The sequence below is a fragment of the Petaurus breviceps genome, unplaced genomic scaffold (assembly GCF_028583685.1).
Source record: "Petaurus breviceps papuanus isolate PSGF00001 unplaced genomic scaffold, PetGlider_PUasm1.0 229, whole genome shotgun sequence".
In the NCBI taxonomy this organism is placed as follows: domain Eukaryota; kingdom Metazoa; phylum Chordata; class Mammalia; order Diprotodontia; family Petauridae; genus Petaurus; species Petaurus breviceps.
The window spans coordinates 8,716,715-8,744,081 of NW_027185903.1; the positions used below are offsets into that span (position 1 = coordinate 8,716,715).

General features: G+C 39.3%; 1 protein-coding gene across 2 annotated transcripts in view; it reads left to right on the forward strand.

Annotated features, from left to right (window-relative positions):
* The window catches only part of EGFLAM (EGF like, fibronectin type III and laminin G domains), a 167,248-nt gene that overhangs the window by 30,170 nt on the left and 109,711 nt on the right, over positions 1-27,367 (forward strand). For both annotated transcript variants that reach the window (XM_069096177.1, XM_069096178.1), the window contains one exon: positions 13,947-14,113. In XM_069096177.1, coding sequence (XP_068952278.1) covers positions 13,947-14,113 — 167 coding nt within the window. The remainder of the gene's footprint in view (positions 1-13,946; positions 14,114-27,367) is intronic.

A 27,367-nucleotide genomic window follows, 5' to 3' on the forward strand; every position in this document is an offset into this window, starting at 1 on the left:
AAGGGCCCCTGGTCCCCTACAGCTACAAGTGCTAGCATTCCTCTTTATCTTGGAATTGTGACCATAGCCTCTGGTTTCTTGTGACTGACACACAGGTCAGTCTATCCACCCTGGAGCTGAAACCTAGAAATGTGTATGGGAAATAGAACTGCCAATCAGTGCCAGCTGTACCCAGTGCCCACAAAGGGTCCCTTATGATCTCTTTCTGACCGGTTGTCTGACCTCCTTACCATCTCTGGGCTGAGAGCTTCTGAAGTTGTTGCTCTGGTCACTATTGCTGCTGCTGCATGTGTAGGCTTTGGTCAGGCCTCCGTCCAGGGACCTTCTAAATTTTCTTAGGCTGGAAAAATGTCTCACTCTGACCTTTTGTTGACACTGTTGCTCCCAAATTTGATTTGAGGCATTATTTTAAAGTTATTTGGAGGGGAATGTTGAGAGAGTTCAATTGGGTTACCTCTAGTCTTCCATTTTGGTTTTGCCCTTTCCTCCCAATTATATCTTAATCTGGTTAATGCCATTTAAGAGTTTTGTGAGTTGCTTGTGCCCAGGACAATGAGTTTGATACCTCTGATCTTGCCCAACCATCCCCTATTACAGATGGGAAAAATGAGGCCTGGAGTGACTGGCCTGTGATTATAAAGGCAATAAGTAATACAGTTGAACTTAGGCCTTCTGCCTCCAAATCACTATACCATTATCTTGGGAGGAAAAGGCATATAGGAAACAACAGTAAACAAATTTTTTAAAACCCTATCACTTTAGAAAACCGAGCTCCCAAAACTCCCACAGAGGTCAGGAAACCATCAAATAGTATAAATGGATATAGGTTGATGGGAAATACAGGGTGGGACCTTTATAATAGCCATTTCCAAATGCTATAATTAGATTTTCTCAAAATGAAGGAATGAAAAGCAGATTTCTGATCCATTCTTTTTCAGTCCAGGATGACCAGGCTGTCAAGAGATGCAAGATGCAGATCCTCTACCCTCACTTCCCCTGGAAGACATCCCACCCCTTAGTAGATTCCATTGTCAGAAATATTTTTCCCAACATTTAACCTTTTTAGCCCAATTTCTTAATAATAGATGATGTGTTTGTGTGTATATGTACCTATACATACAGACATATATTTATATATGCAAATATACATTACTGTGTCTTTTACTTCCCTTCCCTTAACATAATATGTACACACAGACATACACACAAATGCACACATACACATATACACACATTACATAAAGGGAAGAAAGGAAAAGGAATAAGAATTTAGGTGCTTAGCACTGTGCTAAGAACTTTTTGCAAGAATTTCATCTAATCCTCACAATAAAGGATTAGAATCAAGGTCACTGCTGATTCTAGGTGGAGTAGCCTTATTTACCATCATATCACCATTCCAAGGATCATAAGATTTAGAACAGAAAGAAACTGTCAAGTCCAAATCTTTCATTGTATTGATGTGAAGACAGGCTTACTCAGAGAAGTGATGTGACTTGCTCAGTTATATAAGTAATAACCAGCAGAGCCTGGGTTTGAATTCAGGTCCTCTGACTCCAAATTCAGTACTTTTTATACTATACCACACTCTATATGACTGAGTCTTTGTGTCTTTGCCTGAGTACTTACTTTCTAGGACATGAAAAGCAATATCAGTTAAGCATGGCACACTTGTTAATTTCTGAATATTCTCCTATGTCCTATGTGCTCTGTAACTCTTTCCATTGCTGAGGGAATCCTAGCTTCGTTGATTTAAAAAAAAATTGAATTTCTAAGTAAGGATCTCAGATATTATCTAGCTCAGTGGTATCAAACTCAAGTAGAGAGAGATGTCTGCTTGCTACATCCTGAATTTAAAAATCACAAATTAATGTTATGTATATTGTTTTATTTGTTTATTTTCTTAAACATTTCCCAAGTATATTTTAATCTGGTTCTGGTTGCCCTCAAGAGTTTTGCAAGTGATACCTCTGATGTAGCTCAACCCTCTAGGCTCAGAGCTTTATTTATTATTCTAAGTAAAGGACATGGCAGATCTGAACCCATCCCAGCATGGTCCAGCTGGATGGAACCCATCCAGTTACCATAAGGCATCAGAGCTGTGCTGAGTCAGACTAATACCCAGTGGACCAGTAGTCATCTACATGTGTCAGCTGTGCCTGAGGGATGGGGATAATGCTGCTATCAGACTCTCAGGGTTGTTTTTCCCAAGTCATCTATTGTCTTTCCTGCCCACTACATTTGCTGGGGTGGGGAACCTGTGGCCTGGAGGCCACATGTGGCCCTCTAGGACCTCAAGTACAGTCCTCTGACTGAATCCAAACTTCACAGAACAAATCCAGTTTGGATTCAGTTGGGATGACTGAGACAATTTTTGTTTCCTACAAGGAGTTAAGAGTCCTTGATTTCCAGTATTTCTACTAGAATGATAGCATGGGTGGAATGCAGAGTAAATTATTTGGATAGATGTCTCTTTGTCCATCAAATGTCCTGAGAGTCAATCAGTCCCTACCAAAATATTGTGGATTGCCAAAGTGAGAAAACGGTAGGAAAAATGATGAATTTGTAGTCAAAGGACCTGGATACAAATCCTGGCTTTGTGACTTACTTCCAGGGCCTTGGAAAATCCATTCTACCTCTCTCAAACTTATTTCCCACCAGGTAATTGGATGCTGTAGTGGAGAGTGTTTGAATTGGAGTGAGAAAGATGACCTGCATTAAAATCCTGCCTATTTATTTGATTAATGGCCCAGTTAATTATTTTTATCTTTTTTTAAAGCTTTCTCTTAGGACTGAAACCCACATTTATTTCTCCTTTCTCTGAAATTCTCTTGTACTTATAATATAATATAAACATAAATTAGCCCTTTATGATATACTTAGAATATTCTCACCTTGTGTTTTCTGCACATTTTGTGTGTGTGTGTGTGCGTGTGTGTGTGTGTGTATGTATGTATGCCTTGTCTCAGAGGCAGCTCGGTAGCATAGTAGATACAGCAATGAGCCTAGAGTCAGGAAGATCTGAGTTCAAATATGGCCTCAAACACTTACTAGATGTTTCACCCTGGGTAAGTGTAATGTAATGCCAAAAGAAGGCAACTTCCCAGGTTCAAAATACCAGCATAGGTGCTCTCTATTTTATTCAGTGACAAACCAAGAACAGAGAAGATCAAAACATGACATCATTCAAAATACAGCATTTACTAAGCGTGATTAAATAATCTCCAAGTACTACCCCACCCCAGGACCTTCCAATTATTCAATCAATTACAAAGTCTCTGTTCTAAATACTTCTCCACCCCTAGGCTATACCTTAATTAAGTCCACCACAAAGCCCCTCTTCTCAAATGGAGATTAGTTTCCAAACATAAGGTCAAAAGTTCCCCACTCCTGGATCACAATTGAATCTACCCCAGAGTTACATCAAGTTTAAACACAGCACTTAATACCCAAATGGAGGTCTTTTCTTCATCTTGACACGGGCAAGTTCTCAGCAATCTTAGTTCCTGGGGAGACAAGGCTTAGCAAGGCCATAAGATACATTGCCAGTCCCTTCATGAATTTATCCTCTGTCTGTAGAACAGTCCTAGAACCCCTGAACACATTAGCAAAGCCCTCTCCCAGGATTTCTGTAAACATACAACAAGAAAATCCTTCTTCAGGGCTTCTGAACCAACAGAAAGGCTCCCAGACCCCTGCAACAACAGCACTGTCCCTCACCAGTGGACAGTATTCACTCTCTGTCTGCAGGACAGTCTCAGGGCTTCTTAGCGAACAGCCAGGTTCCAGGACTTCTTCAACAAAAGGACTGTCTTTCACCAGTGGACAAATCTGGCAAAATAACATCAAAACAGACAGACAAAGTACCAGCAAAACAGCCATGTCTCCTCAGTCCTTGGCAGCTCAGGGGGCAGGTCTCAAAAGTCCAGGGCAATTCAAAGCGGCCACCAGCAATTGTCTTAGCCTCTCTCTCCCTCCACGAGGTGCTGCTTCCAAAAAGATCTTCCGCCTCTCTCTAGTGTCTCTCCAAATCTACATCACCAGCTCCTCCCAGTTCAGGACTTTCTTTTCACATCAAAAAGTCCATCCCACAGGTGGGATTAACAAGCTCTGGGTTCTAACACAATCAATTTGAAAACCAAGCCAATACAGGGGAATCTTTAATTGCCATTACTATCACAGTAAGTCACTTCACCTCTATTTTCCTTAGTTCCCTCAACTGTAAAACAGGGGTCCTCACAGAGTTGTTGTGAGGAACAAATGAGATGTTTCTGAAATGCTTAGCGTTGTGCCTGGTCTACAGTAGGTGCTACATAGAGCCTTGTTTCCTTCCATTCCTTTCCCGTGTCTCCTGAACTTGTATATAAATTCCTTGAAATCAAGGATTGAATCTCCTTCTTCTTTTGTAAATCCACAGACTCACACAAATGATGACCACAAGTAGCCATTTCATAAATACTTGCTAGTGAATTGATTTTCCACTTTGTAAGGCAGTCATTTTGTGACTAGCTAGAATAAGAGTGAGATATCCTGTTCAATTTAACTCATTAAATGTTAATTAAGCATGTATTATATACAAAGTCCTGTGTCCAGCACTGAGATTGCCAAGTAGACATGACTCTAACCCTGTGGATCTGACTGCCCCATTGAAGCTGTTGTTGGCATTGATGATTCAGTGGCACAGAGTTCCCAAGGAAAGGAAGGGAGCTCTAGGTGACACTGCCCAAAATAATGACTTCTGTAGATTCTTCTGTCCCTTCTCCATTTCTTCTCTTATTCTCTCCATCTCAACAGCCAGATCCACTGCTCTGTTCTTGAACAAGGTGAGTAAAGGCAATCCTTGATGATAGTTCTAGTTTTTCCAGTTCTGTCTCCTGACAGCCATCTCACCAGTAAATGTTATTGACCAAAAGGAAAATTAGATTGGAGATTGTACAACTTAGAGGAAATATCCCCACTAGTGGCTAAAAAAAAGGGAGAGGGAAGGGGGAGTAATGAAAAGTCTATTCTGTACTGATGGTGGGTCAAGAGCATCACATTTATCATGCAGGACAGTCTGTGCTTCCATGTACCCTTTTCTTTCTATTTTTTTTTAATGAATATCTTCATTTGCCAGGATATGACTGTTAAGATCCCCCATGTGTAATTGGGGCATTATATTTAGGTTGAGACAAATTTCTTTGACTGAAAAGAGGATTTAAGGTTATGCCTTTGCCTGATTCATCACATCCCCTACATTTTTACCTTTGCCTGGAGCGTGTCTCTCTCCCAACCTCTACAGTGCCCTCTTGGTAGACAACAAGTATTCAAGTCAGGAAGCCAGTGAGGTAATCAGTCAGGCGGGGGTTCATAGTTATAAACAGCTCTTCAATCAGTGTATCATCCTTTCTTTTCTTTCTTTCCTTAGAGAAATAAAATCTGGAGGCTTTGAACACACCTTGGGTTGACTAACAAAAGGAACCATCCATTTGTATTTCTTTCCAGTAGCAAATGAATGGGAAATACATAATACTATCTCCCACTAAAATATTCACTTGAAGACCATTGGTAACATTGGCAGCTTGTCTTGTGTAAACAGAGGCACATTCAGGGAGCACTTGGAGGTTACTTCCTGCAATAAATATCACAAGGACATCTTAGGAAAGGACACCAGAATCATTTTATCTCAAAGGTCACATCTTTTCTGACTTGACTTGTAGATATTCCCAACTGACTTTTCTGGGTTGCAGTGATTTTGTTCTAATTTCAGTTTGTAAATGTGTTTCCTTCTTTTGACTTAATTCTCCTCTTTGATGATAAACTTAGCTCTTCTGAAAAGTCTGGCAGTTATTAAACCATCCAGCAGCTCCTCATTCTCTCTGTTTGGAGGGGCAATATTTTTACCACTTAACTAAAGTCATAAGGCATGCAAATTATTGTGAGAAAATGCCCTACACACGTCACTTATTAGCAGAGATGGAGGAGTTGTCCCAGCTCCTAATCTTGGTTTTTAAAACTTCATACTTAAGGCATCAGCTCTCAATTACTCACACTAATGAGGAACAGAACTAACCTGGATTAAATAAATCCATGGATAATCTACACATGTTTCATCAACTGAAAGAAACCTTTTAATGGAGGCATTAGTAGCAAAGAAGCAAGATAGTTGAGTCTCACTATACCTGCTTTCCTCTAATAATCTCCTGAGCGAGGTATTTACAATGAAACGATCAGTGGACATCAAGAAGCATTAAAGCTTCAAGAGAGTGAACAGGGCTCTGCATTCATAGAATAAGGCACAAATTCCACATCTTAGCTTTCAAGGTCTCCTGCATCCCACTAGTTTGGCTCTAGCCAAACTCTCTTTCATTAATCTCCAGTATAAACCCTTCATACCAGTCAGATGTCTCCACATTTTCTCCTAAACATATTCATCCCAAATCTCTACTCATGCTGTCTATGCTCCTATCTATACCCGTTCTCTCTGAGAGTTCCTCATTCCCTACTGCTGCCTACCATCCAAATTCCATGCATGCTTCAAAATGTCATCCCACCACTTCCATGCAGGCCTTTCCTTACTACTCTAGCCCACAGCGACCTTTACTTTCCATTAGCCTGTGAACTCTTCCAGAGTAGGGACTGTCTTCTGCCTTTCATGGCATCTTCCATACTTAGCCAGTAACACCCATAGTGTCTCACTTAAATGTTGTTGACTGACTTTCTTTCTTACTGATTGTAGCACATATTAGCTAAATTACTGGTTCTCAGTTTAACCAGTCTACATGAACAATACCTGGGAGACTCCAGGATTATAACCAAGGGTCTATGAAAACATATTCACACCAGGGATCGTTCTGAACTCCATCTAATGCCAACAAAATATGCAGCATGACTCAGCAATCAATAAGCAGGCATACCTTCCTCAGGTTGAGCAAATGATATGTCCTGCACATCTATTCATTTCTATTTTCAAATTAGTGTAGATGCCTTTGTGGTTAATAAAATACAAATTTATGTCACTGAATTCATAGATGCTTTTGGCCAGCATTCATTTTTCCAATTTACCAGTACTAACAGTACAACTCCTGTTGTATGATATGTATAAATGTATGTAATATCTTGTATCAAAAAGAGATTCTTATTCTTTTTAAATTTATTTTTAACATATTTAAAAGTTTGAGTTCCAAATTCTCTCCCTCTCTCCATCATTTTTCCACCAAATGAGAGGGCAAGTAATATGATAGTCATTATATATGTGAAGTCATGGAAAACATATTTCCATATTAGCCACGATGCAAAAAAGCAAGAAAAATGACGAAAGTGAAAAAATGCTTCAATTTGCATTAAGAGTTTATCACTTCTCTTTCTGGAGATATCTAACATTTGCATCATGGGTCCTTTGGAATCATTGTGGAGAATTTCATTGATCAGAGTAGCTAAGTCTTTTACGATTAGTCATCCTCACAATATTGCTGCTCCTGTGTGCAGTGTTCTCCTGGTTCTGCTCGCTTCATTTTCTCTCAGTTCATATAAGTCTGCCCAGGTTTTTCTGAAACTAAAAGATCTTTATTCTTTAAAAAGATTGGGAACCACTAATCTATACCACTCTTTTGGACCCTTTATCATGCACTGTATTAAAGTGTCTCTTAAAAACTATGTATATGTGTGCCATGTCCTTGACTGATTTTGAGGACAGAAATGATTTCAACTATTTCTTTAGTACCTACTTAAGCACATAGTACAGAGAATAATGAGCTAACTTTTATATAGCTCTATACGGTTTGCAAAGTTCTCTCTATTCATGTCTCATCTGATCCTTACTATAATCCTGTGACAAAATTGCTATCCTTATCCCCAATTTACAGAGAAGTTAAGTAGGGCTGAGAGAGTGATTTGTCCAGGGTTATACAACTAATAAATGTCTATGGCAGTATTTTAATTCAGTTTTCCCTGACTCCAAGGCCAGCACTCTCTGCATTGTCTTCTATCTACCTAATGCTTTTATGGCTATGTAATCTCATAGACATGGGCACTTCAATCATAGAGATAAAAGACCATCCCTGCCTTTTCATCTTGTGTTACTCTTGACCCTGTCCTCACAGAATGGCTTCTCAGCATGTTGGGGACTTCCTTTAGACCTTGTAACATTGTATGAATGCCAATGGAAGATTCAAAATGCCCATCAGTTATCTCTTGCTTTTACTATGAGGCTAGCCTATACCCTTTCCATATCTCTGCTTTACATTGTTTCTCCTGCACAGGCCTTCAGATATGTCTTTGTTGTAGACATTGATTCATATCGGTTAAATTTCTTTAATATCTGGTGATGGTCTATGTTGATATCTGTTGTTCTATTGATTTCCTATGGGGAGAGGGGGTCACCAACAGTTTATTCAAATTGGTCAGGGAGGAGTTACTTCAATTGTATTCATCACATTTTTTTCTTTTAATTTTGTGTTGATTTTGATTTATGTTCAAGTGAATAAATAATCTGGCCATATACTTACATGTGATTTGGAAATTACTCACACATTGATAACCAGTGGTCTTGTCTGTTATAAAAGAAGTAACATCATTTTTTAATGTCATGACACCCAATGCCTTATAACATTCTTTTGTTATACTAATTAGCCTGAGATATCTATATAATCTAGATGCTTTGTACTCTTTCATTTCTTACCCTTGAATTGTGTTATCCGCTATATTTTTCATGATCTTCCCTATTCTCAACTTTGCAATGAAGTCATTGAGTTTTAAAGTATATATTGATATAATAAATAGGCTCTTATTAAGTTCTTGATACCATCGGTAAAATTTATTTACCACCACCCATTCCCCATCCTCTTCAGCAGATACCATCCTATAATATGCAACTATCTTCATGATGGTTGTTTCCCAAGTGAATGTCATCAGTAGAGGAGGTGGAGAGGCATAGTATCTGGAGTGATAGATGCAGAATAAAGAAGGTCTGTGTTCAAATCCCACCTCTGACACATTAACTGTGTAACTCTGAGCAAGTTACTTAACATCCCTGAGCTTTAGATAACTCTCTAACACCAAAAATCATAGGTTAAAATCTACAAGTCATCAACTCTGTAATATAACAAGGAAATGTTTCTTAGGTTTTTTTAGGTAGCTAATTAAGCTAACACCTATGAACTAATAACACTAACCTGTGAATTAGTACCTCCTAGGAGCTAGCTTGCTTAGTGCATAGAGTGCAGGGCCAAGAGTCAGGAAGACTCATGCTCCTTAATTCAAATACAGTTTCTGACACTTAGTAGCTATGTGACCCTGGGCAAGTCACTTAGCCCTTTGTGCCTCGGTTTCCTCATCTGTAAATTGAGCTGGAGAAGGAAATGGCAAACCACTCTAGTATCTTTGCCAAAAAAACCCCCAAACAAACCCAAATGTGATCACAAAGAGCCAGACACAACTGAAAGGACTGAATAACTATAAAGCTTCAATTATAAGAAGGATGTTAATATTTTCATATATAATTACATATTATTGATATAATTCAGCTCTTTCAGCAGCAGGTCCACTCACTGGTCACTTGGGCAAGAATTTCCCATTTAAAGTGACCAAAAAGATTGTATGATTCTTAGCACTCTCTGTCCCCTTTTCTCCTTAAATTCATTGTGAGCCCTAGAAAGCCAATGATCAGTTGTCCCAAATAGTGATACTTCTTGTTAATTTAGATGATGATGAAAGTAACCTCTGAAGACAGGTAGTGCTAGACTTGGAGTCAGGAATGGCCAAAGGCCAAATCCTGCCTTAGACACTTCCTAGTTTTGTGGTGTTAGGCAAGTCACTTATCCTCCCTCAGACTCAGTTTCCTTGTCTATAAAATGGGGATAATGAAAGTACCCACCTCCTAGAACTGTTACAAGAACTAAATGAGATAATATATATAAAGCACAACTTAAAAGACCATACAAATTCTAATTATAGTTATTGGTGTTTTTTATTACCCACGCCCACCTCTCTGTTTAACTCTGGATGCATCCTTCCATTTAGCTTCAACTTCCTTAATTCTTTTGATTGTATTTATGGAGAGAATGCCAATATTGATATGAAGCTGTTCCTGCAGTAGTAAATGCTGGTGGTTGACTGAGTATCTCACATTTTGAGTACCAACAATTAAGATAATCTCTATGGATGATTCTTTTTTTAAAAAAAATTATTGTTTATTTATTTTTTCATTCTTTTATTTTTAAATTTTGAGTTCCAGATTCTCTCCCTCCCTCCCACCTCCCCTTTCCCTCCCACTGAGAAGATGAGCAAATATGGTGTCACTTTATTCATGTGAAATCATGTAAAACATTTCCATATTAGCCATATTCAAAAGAAAGCAAGAAAAATTAAAAAGTGAGAAAATCCTGCTTCAATCTGCACTCACAGAGTTCATTAGTTCTCTCTCTCTCTGGAAGTGAATAGCATTTTTTTCATCATGAGTCCTTTGGATTTGTCTTGGATCATTGTATTGAACAGAGTGGGCAAGTCTTTCACAACTGATCTTTACAAATACTGCTGTTACTGTGCACAATGATCTCCTGGTTCTTCTTGCTTCACTTTGCATCAATTCCTTTAGTTCTTACAATAAGACTCTGTGGTTTTCTATGTTCTCCCTCTGCTGCCATCACCACAGAAGCTGAAAGGGGCCGTGACACTCTCTTTGTGACTCTGCTCTCTCTTGGCTCTCCTCTTGTCTGTTTGATGAGTCCTTGGGCTCTTTTGGGATCTTCATCCATGTGATACCCACTAACTAAAAAGATGTCTTCCAGGGCTCTTTCCTGGACCTTCTTGTCTCCCCTTTCATACTCTCATACTTAATGAACTCATCCGATCCCATGAGTTAAGGCAACAAGGTGGTGCAATGGAAAGAGTGCAAATGACAATAATCATTGTAGTAGCAGCAGTTGTGATAGTGTTGTTGGTGGTGTTTGGCTGATGCTTGGAGAGCAGGCACAATCTGTTCCAAGGACCACAATCCAAGACTTTCCGGAGTGGTAGAACCTTCCTAGAGTCAGGAAGACCTGAGTTCAAATTTGGCCTCAGATACTTATTAGCTATGTGACCCCTGGATTTAACCACTGTCTGCCTCAGTTTTTCCATCTGTAAAATAGGGATAATTATTGAATTTACCTCCCGAGTTTGTTGTGAGGGTTAAATGAGATAATATTTGTAAAACACTTTAAAAATCTTAAAGTGCTATATGCATGCTAGCTATTGATAGCTATTATTATATTTATACAGTTGAATCCCAGATCTATTTATCCAACCCTAAAGTCTTCCTCCTAAGTTCCATTCTTGCATCATCAACCTCCTTTTAGACATTTCAGACTGAATGTCTTATAGGCATCTCAAATTCAACATGTACAAAAGAGAACTCAGAACCTTTCCCCACAAATCCCCTTCCCCTCTTACAGTCTTCTACCAGCCTTCAAGCCACCCAAGTTTGCAGCCTCATTGTCATCCCTGATGCCCCACTCTTGATTATCCGATGTAGCCAATGAGTTTCCAAATCTGGTCATTTCTTTTTCCATAACATCTCCTGTATGAATCCCCTTCTCCACTCACACAGATGCCACCCTGGTTCAGGCTCTCATTTCCTCTCACCTGGATTATTGCAATAGCTTTCTAACTGGTCTCCCTGACTCAAAATTCTCCTCACTCCTATGCAATCCATCCTCCACCCAGCTAGCAAAGTGATTTTACTATCATGTATAGGAAAAACTCACCCTTTGTTTATCTCTGACCCTCAGGTAAATCTCTAACACTGAAAGTTAAACACAGGACATCCTACCTCTAGAATTCAATAGAAATTCTTCTGATTGGCATTTAAATTTCTTCATAACCCAGCCCCTTCCTGACTTTCTGGTGTCCTTATACATTACTCTTCACACATTCTAAGGTCCACCCACAACAACCTATTTGCTATTCCTCATACACAGTGCCCCATCTCCCAATTTCTGGGCCTTTGCATTGGCTGTCCCCCCATGCCTGAGATTCTTCTCTCTGTTTCTCTGTCACTATCTCCTTCTGTCTTTCTCTGTCTCTGTCTCTCTCTCTTCCTCTCCCCCTACTTTTTCTCTTAGAATTCCCAGCTTCCTTTGAGATTCAGCTAATCTACCTTCTACAGAAGCCTTACTCAATGACCCAAGTTGTTAGCACCTCCCCACTCAAACTAACCTTCCATCTACTCTACAGGTATCTGATACTTATTTATGTACATGTTATCTCCTCCATTAGAATGTAAGCTCCTTGAGGGTAGGGGCTACTTCTGCTTTTTCTTTATGTCCCCAACACTTAGCACAGTACCTGCCACATTAAGTAAAAATTTAATGCTTTTTGATTGCTTAAGGAACATTTTGCATTTTTCTTTGTGTCATGGCTTGCCATGGCCAAGAAATGCATCACCACTTGGCCAATTTACTGGTGATAAATCCCTCTGCACTAAGTATCTGTCATCTTGATCAAATGGGGTTGCTGTATGGTTCAAAGGAGGTATAATATATTAAATGTCTTACAAATTTTATAGTGTTCTGTAAATTACAGTAATAATTATAGCAGCAGTAGTTGTGACAGTGATGGCGGTGGTGTTTGGATGATCCTTGGAGAGCATGCATAGTCTGTTCCAAAGACAATGCTAAAAGACTTTCCAGAGTGGTAGAACCTTCCAGAGTCTGTACAACCTTGGGAATAACCCAGGGTTGATGTCACTTCACAATGAGTCATCAGAATGAAACCCTACCTCAGATCCTTACTAGATGTGTGATCCGGGGCAAGTTAGTTAACCTCTCTGGGACTCAGGTTTCGAAAGGGGGTGTGGGGAGACAGTTTAGTGGCCACTGGGGTCCCTTCCAGCTCTAAATCTACAATCCCATGATTTTCACTCTGAAGAACATATAGCAAGTGCAGAAATATTCTAGTAATTGTAATTGTGGGGGGAAGTTACTAAATGCCTATTAAATGAATAGAAACTGGATGGTTTCATGGTAATTCAAGACTAGGAGTCATGAGCCCTGGAATCAAGCCCCAGTTCAGCTACTAACTAGCAGTGTGACCTTAGGTCACTTCTTCTCTCAGAACATGTTTCTTTATCTGTAAAAGGAAATCAGAAATTATGTCTATATACCCCTCCAGGATTCAAATTCTGTGTCTATGAATGACTAAGAATCAAAGGGCCTAGATAATCCATAGATGCTCTCATTATGCCAGAAACAATTGAAACATGACCGTGGGATGTTTGTGGAGGCCCTAGCTCCCTCTCATCCTGGCTCTCTTTGTGTGGAGGGTTCATTCAAAGACCCCCCTGAAAGTTCTGTGCCTGAAGGCAGACAGGAGCCATGGGACAATTTCCACTCTTCTGTATAGGGCCTGCTGCTGGAAATGTGAAAATTTAGTGCCCTATCAGGCCTATGGCTATTAAATCTCCTTTCACATTTTAGGTACAAATAAGGACTTGCCAAGAACAGAAAGAGTTTCTAGGGATTTCTCGTAGGGATTAGTGCAATTAGCCACCCTATAAAATCTTTATTTGTTTTATGAACTGCAAGTTGGGAATAGATTGCATCTCTGTTCCTCTGACCTCCAGGGATGGGGATTGCTGAGTGGATGCTTGTTTATAAAACATCTGGACAGAAGAGTCCTTGAATGATTATCAGGACTGCTATTATCTTTCAGTCATATTATAAATGGAGGAGGGGAAGGAGCAGGAAGCAACCTTTAAATCGAGTTTTAAGGCTGATCCTACAAATTATCCAGTATGTTTTATTGGGAGAACCCACAAATATACAGCCTCTGATTTACACTACAGGTCCCTTTCTAGATAGGAAACCATTATTCATTTTTACGAGTATTACTTCCAGAGTTGAAATGTTATTGGTTTTTATGGTTTTCTTTTCCTCTAGTGTTTCTGAAGCACTCCTTCTTCCTTCTCTCTCTCTTTTTTTTTAATGATAAAGGCCAGATTTCGACAACAGTTGGACTGTGATCAAAGAACAGATCCAGATGGACTCCATGGTTCTAAAGGGGCTCATTTCAGAAACCCAGTACCAGTTTGCTGTGAAGGCTGTGAATACTTTTGGAGCTAGCTCCCGCAGCCAGCCCAGTGACACCATACGGACCTTCAGTGAGTAGAACAGCTTTTCTTTTTAAAAAAACGTTAATTCATATATTTTGTTTTGACATCACCTCTTCCCACTATGGCTCCCCTCTACTACCCAGAGAGCCATCCATTATAATAAAGGACAAAAAAGATAGATGGGGCTGGGTGGGGGCGGGGAGCACTTTGTCAAAACTAACCAACACATCAACCAAGTCTGACTGTATATTCTGTGTTCCATGTCATCAGTCCCCCCACTTCTGCAAAGAAGTAAGGGAAGCATATTTTCTTATCTCTTCTTTTGGGACAAGCATATCCCTACAGTTAGGAACAGCTTTGCTCAGCTGAGAAACATGGCTGTGTTTGCAGGGTTGACTTGCAGGGATCCAGTCCTTCGGTGAGTTTTCTTAGGACCCTGCAGAATGTACATGCCCACAATCTGACACTACCACGAGGACCTTTCTCCTTAGAGTTTTTCTCAGCTCTGTAGAAGTTGAGCCTCTTGTGAGAGACGCCTGGAGCAAAGGCCCTCCCTTCCTGTTCCTGAACTCTGGAGGTCACTGACAAATTTATTTTTGGACTGTCCTTATGGAGGTTGGGGTCAGCTTTCTTTCATGAACGCAGTGCAGGCTTATATACTCACAGTAAGATGGAATTCCGCCACATTCCTTCTTCATCCTTGGAGGAATTGAGTTAATCTTAGATTCATTGTGGGGAAGGAGAGTGGTGGGGGTGGGGGTGGAAAGAGACATAAAATTTGGAAGAAACTAGGCCTTTCAGGTTTAGCTTTCTGCTCAGTGCCATCAATATTCAAATAAAAATCAGTCCCCCTGGATGATTATGACACAGCATCAATGAAGCCTTCATTCTCAACTGCAGCAATCCAAACAACATATCCTGCCCTGTAAGGCAGGCTTTGGCCTCATGGCACTGGTGGCCTAAACAAGGACAAAAACAAAAGAATCCTCCTTGTTGAGTCTCAGCACCTTGTCTGTGGTGGTTGCTTAATAAATGTTTGCTTAATTATAATAAAATTAAATTGGGTTAGAATGGATTGGATAATGTGCCCATCATTTATTTAGGTATTCTTTTCTAATAGAGGAGATAGGAGGAAGACTGTGCCTCCTTGATCACCCCAAACTTATGCATCTTAAGTACTTTGAGAAAGATTATCCACCTACCCAGTCCTCACAGGAGAGCCGAGACTGTGTACCTCTTTTAGGATGTCCTTGTACTTCTTTACTTTCTCAGGAAACTCTTTGTGGTACAGCAGGAAAGAGCACTGAATGTGGGGGGCAGAGGACATGGCTTTGCATACTGCCTCTCCCACTTACTAGCTCTGCAGCCTTAGAGAGATCACTTAATCTCTCTGAGTCTCAGATTCAATATCTGTAAAATGAAAAATAGCATGGGGTTAGAAAGAGCAACAAACTGTGAGTCAGAAATTGTTCAGCACTCAAGGAGCTCAAAGTCTAATGGGAAAGACAAAATATAAACAATTATACATATAAATAATATGTACAATTAAGCAATATACAGAATCAATAGAAAATAATTACCAGAAAGAAGGTGCTAGGATTAAAGGGGATGAAGAAAAGCGTCTTGTAGAAGGTAAGATTTTACCTGGAACTCAAAGGAAGCCAGGAACCTACACTTTTTTTTTTAAATTTCGTCTGTGTCTCACTCTCCTCTTCTATAAAATCAAGTGATTGGACTTAGTAGTTTCTAAGATTGCTGTCACCTCTAAAACTGTGATTGGGTGGCTACAAGAGCTCTAATTCCTTCCTGGCTGAATCTTTGATCCTATGAGGCTCATGGTTTCTAAACCAGGACACACTTGCTAAATGCCTTTACCCTTTTTGCTTGCAGAAGGAGAATCAAGGTAGAAGTACAAGCCTCTGTATGTGGCTTGGCAATGGGCAAACAAAAAAGACTGTTCTGATAATTGACATTTAACTAGTCCAATTTTAGAAACAAACTGTACTTTATCACCAAAAGCCAAAAAAAACTGCAGATTAACCAGGGGTTCCTTTTTTCATTTTTATTATTATTAGTTTTTTAGCATAAAAGGGTTACTATATTCCTAAAGTCTAATGGAAATTAGAACTTTTTGAAACTGGGTGGAAAAGTTATGTATAAATCCATTTAAAAGGCAGAGTTTCTTGTACCAAAATGTATTTTCTGGCTATGTGAGCAAGCATATCCTACCCTTTTTTCATCCCCTATCATTTTGGATGCATGCATGCACACACCACGCACATGCATGTACACACACATACACACACACACACTAAACCTATCATGGTTAGGATGATCCTCAGTATTTTTTCCCATACTGGAACCCGTCAGAGGAAAGTGATCAGTTCATTTCCTACAATACGCAAGGCACTATGGGTAGTACAGTGTTGTGATTCTGACCCATGCCCTCTTAAGGAACCAGGCATATTTTGCCTGAAGAAAAGAAGACTTGCCAGTAGGTAAAGAGGATTATAATAAGTCTTCAAATATTTGAAGGGCTATCATAGGAAAGAAGTATTATATTTGTCTACAGAGCTCTAGCCTCAGCTCTCCCACTAACTAGCTCTGTGTCCTTGGGGAAATCATTGGTCTGGGCTTCAAAATTCCTCATCTATATAAAACAAGAGAGATCAATTCTATGATCTCCTAGATCTCTTCCGCCCTGAAATAATCTTATGGCATCTACTTAATGCCCTCCACTTTTTTGCTTGCCTGTGGGATGAGATATGTTACCAGAAATATTACTTTCTTCAAATAGAATTCCTTAGAATCATGAAATGTGAGAGTGAAAGGGCAGAACAAAGGCCAAGAGATGGGAATGATAGGGAGGCAGACTGTTCAGCTCAATATGGGCTGCTCCAAGCTAGAACAGTCTTCCCTACCAGGTAGTGGGTGCCTCATCATGAGATATATTAAATAGAAGCTAGATGGCAGGTTGGGCTAGTTGTAGAGAGACACATTCTTTGGGTGGGGTCGGACTGACAGGTTTCACTCCAAATCTGGGATTCTAAGATCTTATAAAGATTATTAGCCTTTGAATGAATGAGCGTTTATTAAGCATCTTACTACATGCCAAGCATTACACTCAGTATTGGAAATGAAAATACATGCACAATCAGAACAGCTCTTGTATTCAAGAAGCTTAGAGTCTAGTAGGGGAAACACATTATTTAGGGGAATAATTACAGGGAGGAGGGTTTTAGACAAGGAAGTCAGAGAGAATAGTGTCCTTTTCAGGAATGGTAGTGTTGATTTGATTACAACTCTCAGAGCAAGAGCTGGAAAGGGGGGAGAGGAATAATGCATGCCAGGCATGGAGATGGGGGGAGGGGGGAAAGAGGAGGGGAAGTAGCATGGAAATTGAAATCAAACAGCCTCAGACATTTGTAAATAAAAAAGTTGTTTTTTTTTTTTTCCAAAAAAAAGAAAAAAAAGTTTATGACTTTAGCAAGACCTTAAAAGTATTTCTTTGCTTTTTCAGAAGAAAAAGCAAATCCACACTATTACCTTTACCCAGAGTTTCTGATTTAAGGGTTGGGGTGGGGTGGGAATTGGGCAACTGAAAGCTTGGGGTTGTTCACTTGTTCTTTTTTGATCTCTAGTTGAGCAAAATAACAGCAAAACAGTATTTGCCCCCAGTCTTTGTCCTTTCCCCAATCCTTGACCCTATGTCCTTTTACTGAATAATACTCCTCTGCTCACTTTCCTTTTGTCCAAGGTTCTTAATATTTGGGAGTGTGTCCTGTACCCTTTGGCAGTCTGGTGAAGTCTAGGAACCCCTTCTCAGAATGATGTTTTTAAATACATAAAATAAAATACCTAGGATTTCCAAGGAAACAAAATATGAACATAGTATATGTTATATTTAACTATATTATGGTTTATTCATTTCAATTTAATATAATATGTAATATATTATAAAATAATTTTATTATATTTATATATACATATATATATATATATATATATATATTTCCCCCCTTCAAACAAACTCAAGAATCCCTGCAAGTCCATCCATATATCCCTTCAGGGTTAATGTATCCCAGGCAAAGAACCCATGACTTAATCCAATGGCCCACAGAACAATAGAATTAGAAAGGACTTTAGAGATCATCTAATTTAGGTCCCTTATTTAGCAGAACAGGACCTAGCTATTCCTCTTTTTATGAATTTCTCATTCCCAGCAAAGGAGATCTGAATAACTGAAGACAGCATAAAACTTCCCATTAGCCTATGAATGTATAGTCATGCATCATAGAGTTGGAACTGGACAGAACCTTAGATGTCCTCAAGTCCAACCTTCTCATTTTACAAGAAACAAAGACCCAGAGAGATGAATTTGTCCAGAGTAAGGCATGTAGTAAACATGTGAGGCAGCATTCAAACCCAGATCTTCCTGACTTTTAAGGACAGCTCTGATACACCAGTCTATCTCAAACTTTTTGGTCTTAGGACCCCTTTATACTACTAAAAATCATTAAGGATTACAAAGAGCTTTTGTTTACTTGGTTTATAACTATCAATATTTGCTATATTAAAAATTTTAACTGATAAATTTTAAAATATGTGCTTATTCATTTAAAAATGATAAACCCATTACATGTTAACATATTATAACATTTGTGAAAATTAATTATTTACCAAAAAAATTATGGGAATTAGTATTATTTTACATATTTTCATAAATCTCCTTAATGGCTAATTTAATAGAATACAACTGGATACCTGTTTCTGCATTCAATCTTTTGTGATAGGTTGTTTTGGTTGAAGTATATGATATACAATAAATATAGACAAGTTTATGAAATACAGTAATGATATAGCTTGCTATATGCTACTATATTGTTATAAGAGCGAGAAATATTTTAATAGGCAAATAACATCTTGGTATTATTATGAATATAGTTTAAACTTCAAGGACCCACATCAAGGGTCTCAGGGACCCCCTGAAAAAGTCTTGTGGACCCCCAGTTGTTTGCAGACCACACTTTGATAACTGCTATACTACGCCATACTAATAATCCCGCCCAGAGAGATCAGAGAGATTGGGTGTCCCTTGCATCTTTCTTCTTAAATAGAACAACCATGCTAGTTAATTTTTTCTTTTTTTTTTTTTAAGTTGTGGGAATCATTTTCCTTTTCATAAGCTCTTTGTGGAGCTCCCCATGGGAAGACATTTCCTTCTGATCAAGGCAGAAGGCAATATAACTAACAAAAGACCTGAAATTTGAACTATTCTTAAACAAATCTAGGTTCAGTATTTTCAGTGTTTCTAATTTCTTGGTAATTTTGCAAGTAAAACAATGGCAAAACAGTGTTGTAAAAGTGGAGGTCCCTAGAGAGTCTGTTTTCACAATAGCTAGCTATGAAAGTCGTTCTTATCATTTTAATTGTTTGCAAGTCACTGGGTCCTCCCAAGTATTTGAAAACATTGAGAGATTTTACTTTTCAGTTTGGCAGTCTTATTTCTATAGTTCTTTTGCTTTAAAACCTTCCTTTAGACTGCTTCTTAAAGCAGTCACCAAAGTTCCAAGCTTCCTGAGACAGTCCCTGGGCCGTAACCCAAGAGCCTTTGAGCCATGAAGTGGCTCCTTCCTCTAAGGACCTCTCTTGGCCTACAGGCTAGCCCTCCTCCTGCTCACTGCTTCCCTCTCTTAGGCTTTTTTGTTTTCCTAGGTGTGCATTTGTTCAGTTGGATATCTGGCCCTGCATAGTTTCTGTACCATGAACTTGCACACTCCTCTGGCTTAGCTGAGCCAGAACAGAATGTTCAAGGAGACTGCAAGACCCCAAGAGCTCAGCAGGAACCTTGGCCCTCTCTGATCTTGCCTTGGAACATCCCCACCACTCCTACCTTATTCTCATCCATTTCCTGTTTATCTTGCATCCAGGACATCCACATTCTTCCAGCAGGAGAGATAACATTTCAGTTTTGCTAATAAGGAAAGGATCGACTTCCTCCTGTGCCTATTAAGAGCTTAATCACTGTAACTGGAAGATCACTGTAGCCTTCTTGAGTTTACTCACAAAAAAAACCTAGGCCCATTGTTTTTACTTAATTGAAGATTAAGTCTAGGTTAGACATTAATGGTTCCCAGGTTTGGAGTGGCTTGGGATGGCATTTTGAGAGGCTCAGGACACTTTAATAATCCATCCCTTAATAACCCATGGATAATAAAGCTTTAATTAATAGCCAACCCAGAGCTTTCTTCCTGTGCACTTCTCATTATAGACCTGTGCAGACTCAATGATTCTAGAGGATGCTAGCACTGCCCTGGCTTTACTAACCCCCTTGCTGTAAAGGGCTTCCCATCTGCAGTTTTATTTATACTCCCAAACATTCCAAGGAGGCAAGGAGGAGGAAAGGTCATAATTCACCCAAATCCCTCCCCTTCTAACTAGCTTCCTTGCTAACCTCCTAAAAAAATAACCCTAACACCCCCTCCATATTGCTACATTACTAAGTTTGTTTGGGTTTTTTTACCCTGTTTTATTCTTTGGACTTAAGATTTCGTTAATAGGATAGGAATTTGTCAATGAGCAAACTCTCTATCAATGCAGACTGTTACCTGTTCTGCAACCAAGAATCTTAGAGGATTACTCGGGGCATGAAAAATGTAAGTGACTCACCCAGGGTCACCTAGCCAGTATGTGTCAAAGGTAAGACTTGAATCTGGGTGTTCCTGACTCTGATGCTGTTCCTCTATTCACTATACTATGTGGCCACTCTCCCCTTGCAAATTATCTTAGAAAGTAACCATCTAGTTTTTAGTATTAGTTGGCAGGGTTGAGATTTAGCAAAATATGATGTTAATGCCATCATAGGGAAGATGAAAGTGGAGAAATTAGTCTTGGGTTTTATGAGCTTTTTCCTCCCTTCTACTCCAAACACCCATGGTCTATATATACAATTCATTTTGCTACTATGTGAAGAACTCAGGGCAAAAACCACAATTCAATTCAAGGATCATTTGTTAAGGGCCTACTGTTGCAAAGTACTATGCTAGGAAATGGGGATATTTAAACAAAACTAAAACAATCTGTGCCCTTAAGAGGATCATATCCTACTAGAGAAATACACCATGTGTTCGGAGAAGTAAAAAGGAAAAATATGGAAAGGAGAACAAATAACCCCTCCCTTTCCAGGATGGGGAGGGGAGGAGAATTAACAATTCAGGTGACATCTGAATTGAACCTGAAAGGAGCTAGGGATTTAGGAGTATTCTAGGCACTAGGCACAGCCTATGAAAAGTCATGGAGGAAGGAGATAGATTCTCATTAACCTAGGAGCAGCAAATGGGCCAATTTGGAAAGAAAAGGGAGTGTGGGAGGAAAAATAATGTGAATTATATGAAAGATGGTCTCTCGCCAGTTTGAGTAGGGCTTTAATGCCAGAGTGAAGAGTCTCTATTTTATCCTTAAGACAATAGGGAGCCACTGAGTCTTCTTGAGAAAAAGAATGACACAATCAAAACTATACTTTAGAAAGATTATTTTAGCATTTTTTATGGTAGAAGAATGGAGAGTCTGGAAACATAGAAACCTGCTAGCTGTAGGTTGAAGCTGCCTCTATTTACTGGTGTAAGATGTGTGTGTGTGTGTTGTCTAAATATAAATAGATGCATTTATCTAAAGATAAAGAGATGCAGTTTGTTGGTGGCATGGATAGATATAAGCTGAGGTCTGGTCTACCTGTCAGAGAATAAGAGGGCTATCAGCATATATGGGTAGGAATGGTCCAAGATTGCTGATACTGAGTCGCCCTTGAAGGGAAAGGAAATTTGCCAGTTTAGCTCCTTCTCACCAAGTGCTAGTTAGTTACACCAACCCTCCTCCCAAAACAAATAGACAAACAAAAATGAATAGCAAAGAGCTAATAAACCTATTAATAAACAAAATAGTGAATAGAAATCAGAGAAGTTCTGTAGATTAGAGTATATCGGAGACTACACAAGAGTAAATAAGCTCCTCCATTGGGAGCAAGTTAAGATCTTGGTTCAAACCAGGAGAGAGTTGTTTAAGTCTAGTTATTATATTATTATATAATATATTATATATATATATATATATATATAATTATATAATTAGTGGTTCCCAGGTTTGGGGGTATCATGGGCTGGCATTGTGAGAGGCTCAAGACACTTTAATAATCTATCCTGGTAACAAATTCACTAATAGAGTCAAACCCATGGAAAATAAAGCTTTAATTACTAACCAACCCAGTGCTTCCCTCTCACTCAAGGGAGGCCCATTCTTTGCAGTCTCTAAAGTTACAAGCTCTGGAGGTCAAGGATGATGAGGTCAGTATCCTATATGTATTCATGGCGCCAAGGATTCCTGTCCACAATTACAAAATTCCCTCCATTCAAGTCTCTCTTGAGCATATCTCTCTCTCTCTCTGCTTGCCAAGTATCAGTGCAGGACTATCCTTCAGTTCTGAGACCTGGTAAAGAACTTAGCTTAAAAAAGCCAAGGTCTCCCATTGCCTCCAGGGCCATCTCCAGTCACCCTGATCTATATCTTGACCCTGGACCCCGGATGGGTCTGGAGGAGAGAGTGAGGCTGGTGACTTTGCACAGTTCTCCCTCACTTAAATCCAATTCACTGGTAAGTCATTACATCACATTCCTGATGTCTTTGATCCTCTTCAAGAACAAAGGACAAATAGCAACAATCAGGACACTACTGAAGCTTGTTGTTGTTTGTCTGAGGACCGATGATATCAGGAGGGTGTTGTCTTGACTTGTAAGTGATTTAGATTTAAGTGAGGTAGGGCTGTGCAGTCATCAGCCTCACTGTCTCCTCCAGAACCATTGGAGTCCAATGGCAAGACATAGGTCAAGATGACTGGCGATGGTCCCAGATGCTTGTATTACACTGGGAAGGCATGAAAATGAACTGTCTTATGGCTAGCAAACTCTCTCCTCCGTCTCTTCAAATCCTTGTGATTCAGGGTTACAGACTGCCTAGGCAAAAACTCCATTCCTCAAACAACACTCCGCCTCAGGTACCCAGTTTTCTATTGCTATTAGCCTGACCCAAATTTAAAACACTATTCCTATGTCTTCCATGCTTTCCCCTTCTAGGGTGTACATCCTAAACTTGAGGTCATTTCTTTCCTTGCTAATGAGATCTTTGCTTCTACCTTCAGTGATAAGGTTGAGCTATTATTTCCTTTGGTTTTTTTGGTTGTCAGAAGGAGCAAAACCTTTTTCTCTCTGTCCCAGATCCACCCTCACAGCTTCACGTCAAAACCAATTTCCTTGTATCTTCCTGACTGCCAACTCAGACCATATTCCCTAGATTCTGTTTCCTGACTATCCTTTCCTGTCTGTTGTAGGCACATAGGCACTTTCCAATCTCAATTAGCCCTTTCTAGATTCTCTCTACTTCCCCTCCTGTTCTCCCACTCAGCAGAAGCATCCAGAGCTTTGTGATTATTAAAACCTTCCATCTTTGTGAAGTTAGTTATATTTCTAGGCCAGAGCCTCTCTCTGAGCCATCGTTTCTTCTTGAACATTAATACAACCATTTACATTTCCTCACTTAATTGAAATTCAATTCCTCTGGCTCCAACCAGGCTGGACAAATGTGTCTAAACCACAGCTTTGGGAAAAATACTTGGTTTTTTTTTTGGCCATACAGTGCTTCCAAAAAATTCATTTCCTTCAGAACTCAACTCTCCCACTGAGATTTCCTAGATCTTCCATAACCTTTGCTCTTTCCCTATTTTTTCTCCATCCTCTCTTTTCTAGCTGCTCAGGCATTTCTGTGTTTAACTGTGCACAGCTGCGGCTGGTTGGATATATGTTTATGTGTTTCTGTCACGCATGTTTATGTGTGTGAATCTGGTTATGTCCAGTTCCCCTTTGAGGACAGCAACCCAGTCTCCTTTGTTGCTCCCCAGGCCCAAGTTTCAACATTCTTATATTGTTGAATACTTTTCCTCAGCCACAGAGCAACAAATAGTCTCCCTTTATTCCTTCCCACCCCCTGGTAACAAAGCAACAACCTGTGAATCATCAAGGACAACGTTGGAGAGGAGACGATGGAGGCAGATAAATATTTTCACACTCTTGTTTGGTAGAGATGCAATTAGGAATAGATTGGAACCAAATTCTTTCTGGGGTGTCCAAGATGTGTTTACCCATTACAATCTCTCCTCACCACAGAACTAAGTTCTGGAGTAACCCAAAGACCTTCATTTCCTTGTTGCCTATGAAAATCCCCCACCATCCATCCAGAAACACTTCTTGATCTCTGAAGTATTTGTTCCTCCAAGGCTTTGAATAAATCCATCAATAAATAAGCATTATTAAACAAGTCTCTGAGGATACAAAAGTACTGTTCTAGGCTCTAGGGATCCAGCAATCCATGCCCTTAAGAATCTTACATTCTTTGGTGCTAATGTGGTATAGCAGAAGAATTTGTTGTTCAGTTGTTATCAGTCATGGCCAACTCTTTGTGACCCTATTTGGGGTTTTCTTGCCAGAGATACTGGAGTGGTTTGCTCCACATCATTTTACAGATGAGGAAACTAAGGCAAACAGGGTTAAGTGACTTGCTCAAGGTCATACAGCTAGTAAGTATCTGAGGCTGGATTTGAACTCAGGAAGATGAGACTTCCTGACTCCAGCCCTAGCACTCTATGCACTATAGCGCCACCTCGCTGCCCATAATAGAAGAAACCTAGAAGGACTAAAGCATTTAGTGCATAGTAGGAGAAACCTGGGACTAAAAGCTAAAAAACCTGAATCTTGATTCTTCTGTTGACTTGATATATGACTTTGCTATGCCTCAGCGCCCTTGTTTGTAAAATGTGGATGCTACTATCCAATGTAGATAATGACTGTGCTGAGGATCATGGGAGATGGAAATGTGAAAGCAAAATTAAAAGTGGAAGGTATTATGATTAGTTACAAGTTGTAGCTCCTTGAGAGTAAATACTATCTTCTGGTTTTCTTTGTATCTCCAGTGCTTAGTAAAATGCCTGAGACATGATTGGTATTTATTAAATGCTTTTTGACTGACTGAGTGACTGGCTGACATTTCAACTTGAGAAAAATATAGGAAAAATATCCCCTACCCATTAAGACAATGTACTTAGACTACAATCCCAAGAAAGTAATTTAGTCTAGGGGAACAAACATGAATTAAAACACCAGCAAGTGAACTTTATCCTAATTTTCAGTGAGGAATATTTAATTCAGTTACCTTTCCTGAAACTAAAAGAATCATAGAGAAGGGGAAAAACTTAGAGATTCTCTAGAACAGACATTACCAATCTTTATTTTTTTTTTCTGTTCCTGACTCCTTTTGGCTTTAAATCAACCTTCCTGTTCACTCTATTCAATATGAAAGGAAATAAATTCTTGAGTTTACCATGGTTATACACAAAAGAAAAACCTTCCATTCCCCTTAATCACCGCTAAAGGAAGCAAACTAGAGCTTGTATATATACATATATATATATTATATATATATATGCATATGCACATAAGAAATAAAATAAAGGGATTATTAATTAAGTCCAATTAAGTTCAATAGGATCATATAGTTCTTTGCCAAATATTCCCTAGACCCTCTTAACAAGCTACTCACATTCCCAGGAGCTATACATGCCCCAGATTGAGAACTCCTGATCTGTACCAACCCTTTCTTTAAAGACATAAGGACACTGAGCTCCAAAAAATAAGGTGACTTGCTAAAAAGTCCCAAGGCTGGTTAGAGGAAGAGATGGGATGGGAATCCCACTCATCCTCCCTCAGTTCAGTGTTCTTTCTACGGTATCATGCATCCCTAAGGGACAATGTCTATATTAAGAAACCAAAGAGAAAGATTCATAGTCCCACCCACTAGGTGTTATCTCTGTTTTATAGGATTGGAACATTCCAGAAAAGCTTTGCTTAGATGAATAGTAAAGTCAAGTAGACTTTTAGGCATTCAGAAAAGGAGGGGGACACACACAGTTAACGCTTGCAGAGCTGGCTAACTTTGCCAAGAGGAAAGTTTTGCCACTTTTTCTTGAACTTCAGGAGAATCTGAACAGCAGTAGTTGGGTAACAAAAGAAAGGATTGAGGATTGAGGAAGGAAAATAATAATATTGCTGAAATATCTAGTTTTTACCACCAAAAGATTAAGCAAATAGCAAAGTTTTAACTAGGATAAGGAGACTAGGGTTTTACCCAGGATGCAGAATTTGGAGGGTCCTGGCAGTACTCTCAGTTCTTCAGCAGTAAGGAAATAGCAGAATTTAGCATCTAAGTAGCAAGAATAATAAGGGGCTACCAGCAGACTGGGGGTGGGGTGGGGTGGAGGGGAGGGGAGGTGCAGTTCGGAAGCGACTCCTTACCAGTCCTTCAGTGCTTTTCCCCCCGATAACTAAGGTGAATTTTTTGGCCCTGGGTAAGAAAATTCTTAGTTATAGCTTTACCAGGGAGTCTTCTCCATTTACTCTATTATTCTCAGAAAGAATGTGGGGCAGAATTTGGATATCTCTGCACCAGTATCAATTTTCATCCAACTCAGAAAGAATTAGGTAATGCATAGTAATGAGACTGTCCCACAGACAGAAGTCCGTTCCTGGAACTTAATTTTTACATGTAAGTCTTAAATAAATGACAGCTTCAAGGGAACCAACATTCCTACTATGTTCAAACAGACCCCTGGCCCTTTCGATAGAGAAGGAGGTAGAAATAAGAGAAAGAAGAGGGATTGCTAACTCTGAACCATGGTGAGTAGTATTTATGGAGGTTGGGATATGCATATAAATTGGTGGATTCCATTGATTAGCACACAATTTGTAAATCTTATGGATTTATGACAGCCGAAAGGGAAATAGGAGAAAGAACATATCATTTGTTTCATTGTTAATATGGAATAAACGTGCACGGTAAGTGCTAGTTACACGTGCATAAACATAATTTTAAATGTGATTCTGAATTTAGTGTGCCTACCATAGGTAATCTCTCCATTGATTTGCGAATGCTTGGCTACATGTAAATCTGATTAGCATAAATTTTCACAACTTTACTTGCTTAGAAGGAAATGATTCACTTTGTTGCTTAAATAAAGGGTGCCTATTAATTACTCTTTTGAGTTCTTTGCACATCTAAGATGCAGGAGAATTACCTTACATTAGCATATATTTACTTATAGTCAGCAAACTTTTTTTTCTTTTATTACTTGGGAGGGGAGAGAGGGAGGACATTGAAGCAAACCATAGGAAAGAAAAGGAGTTTTGTTGGAAGGAGAGAAGAATG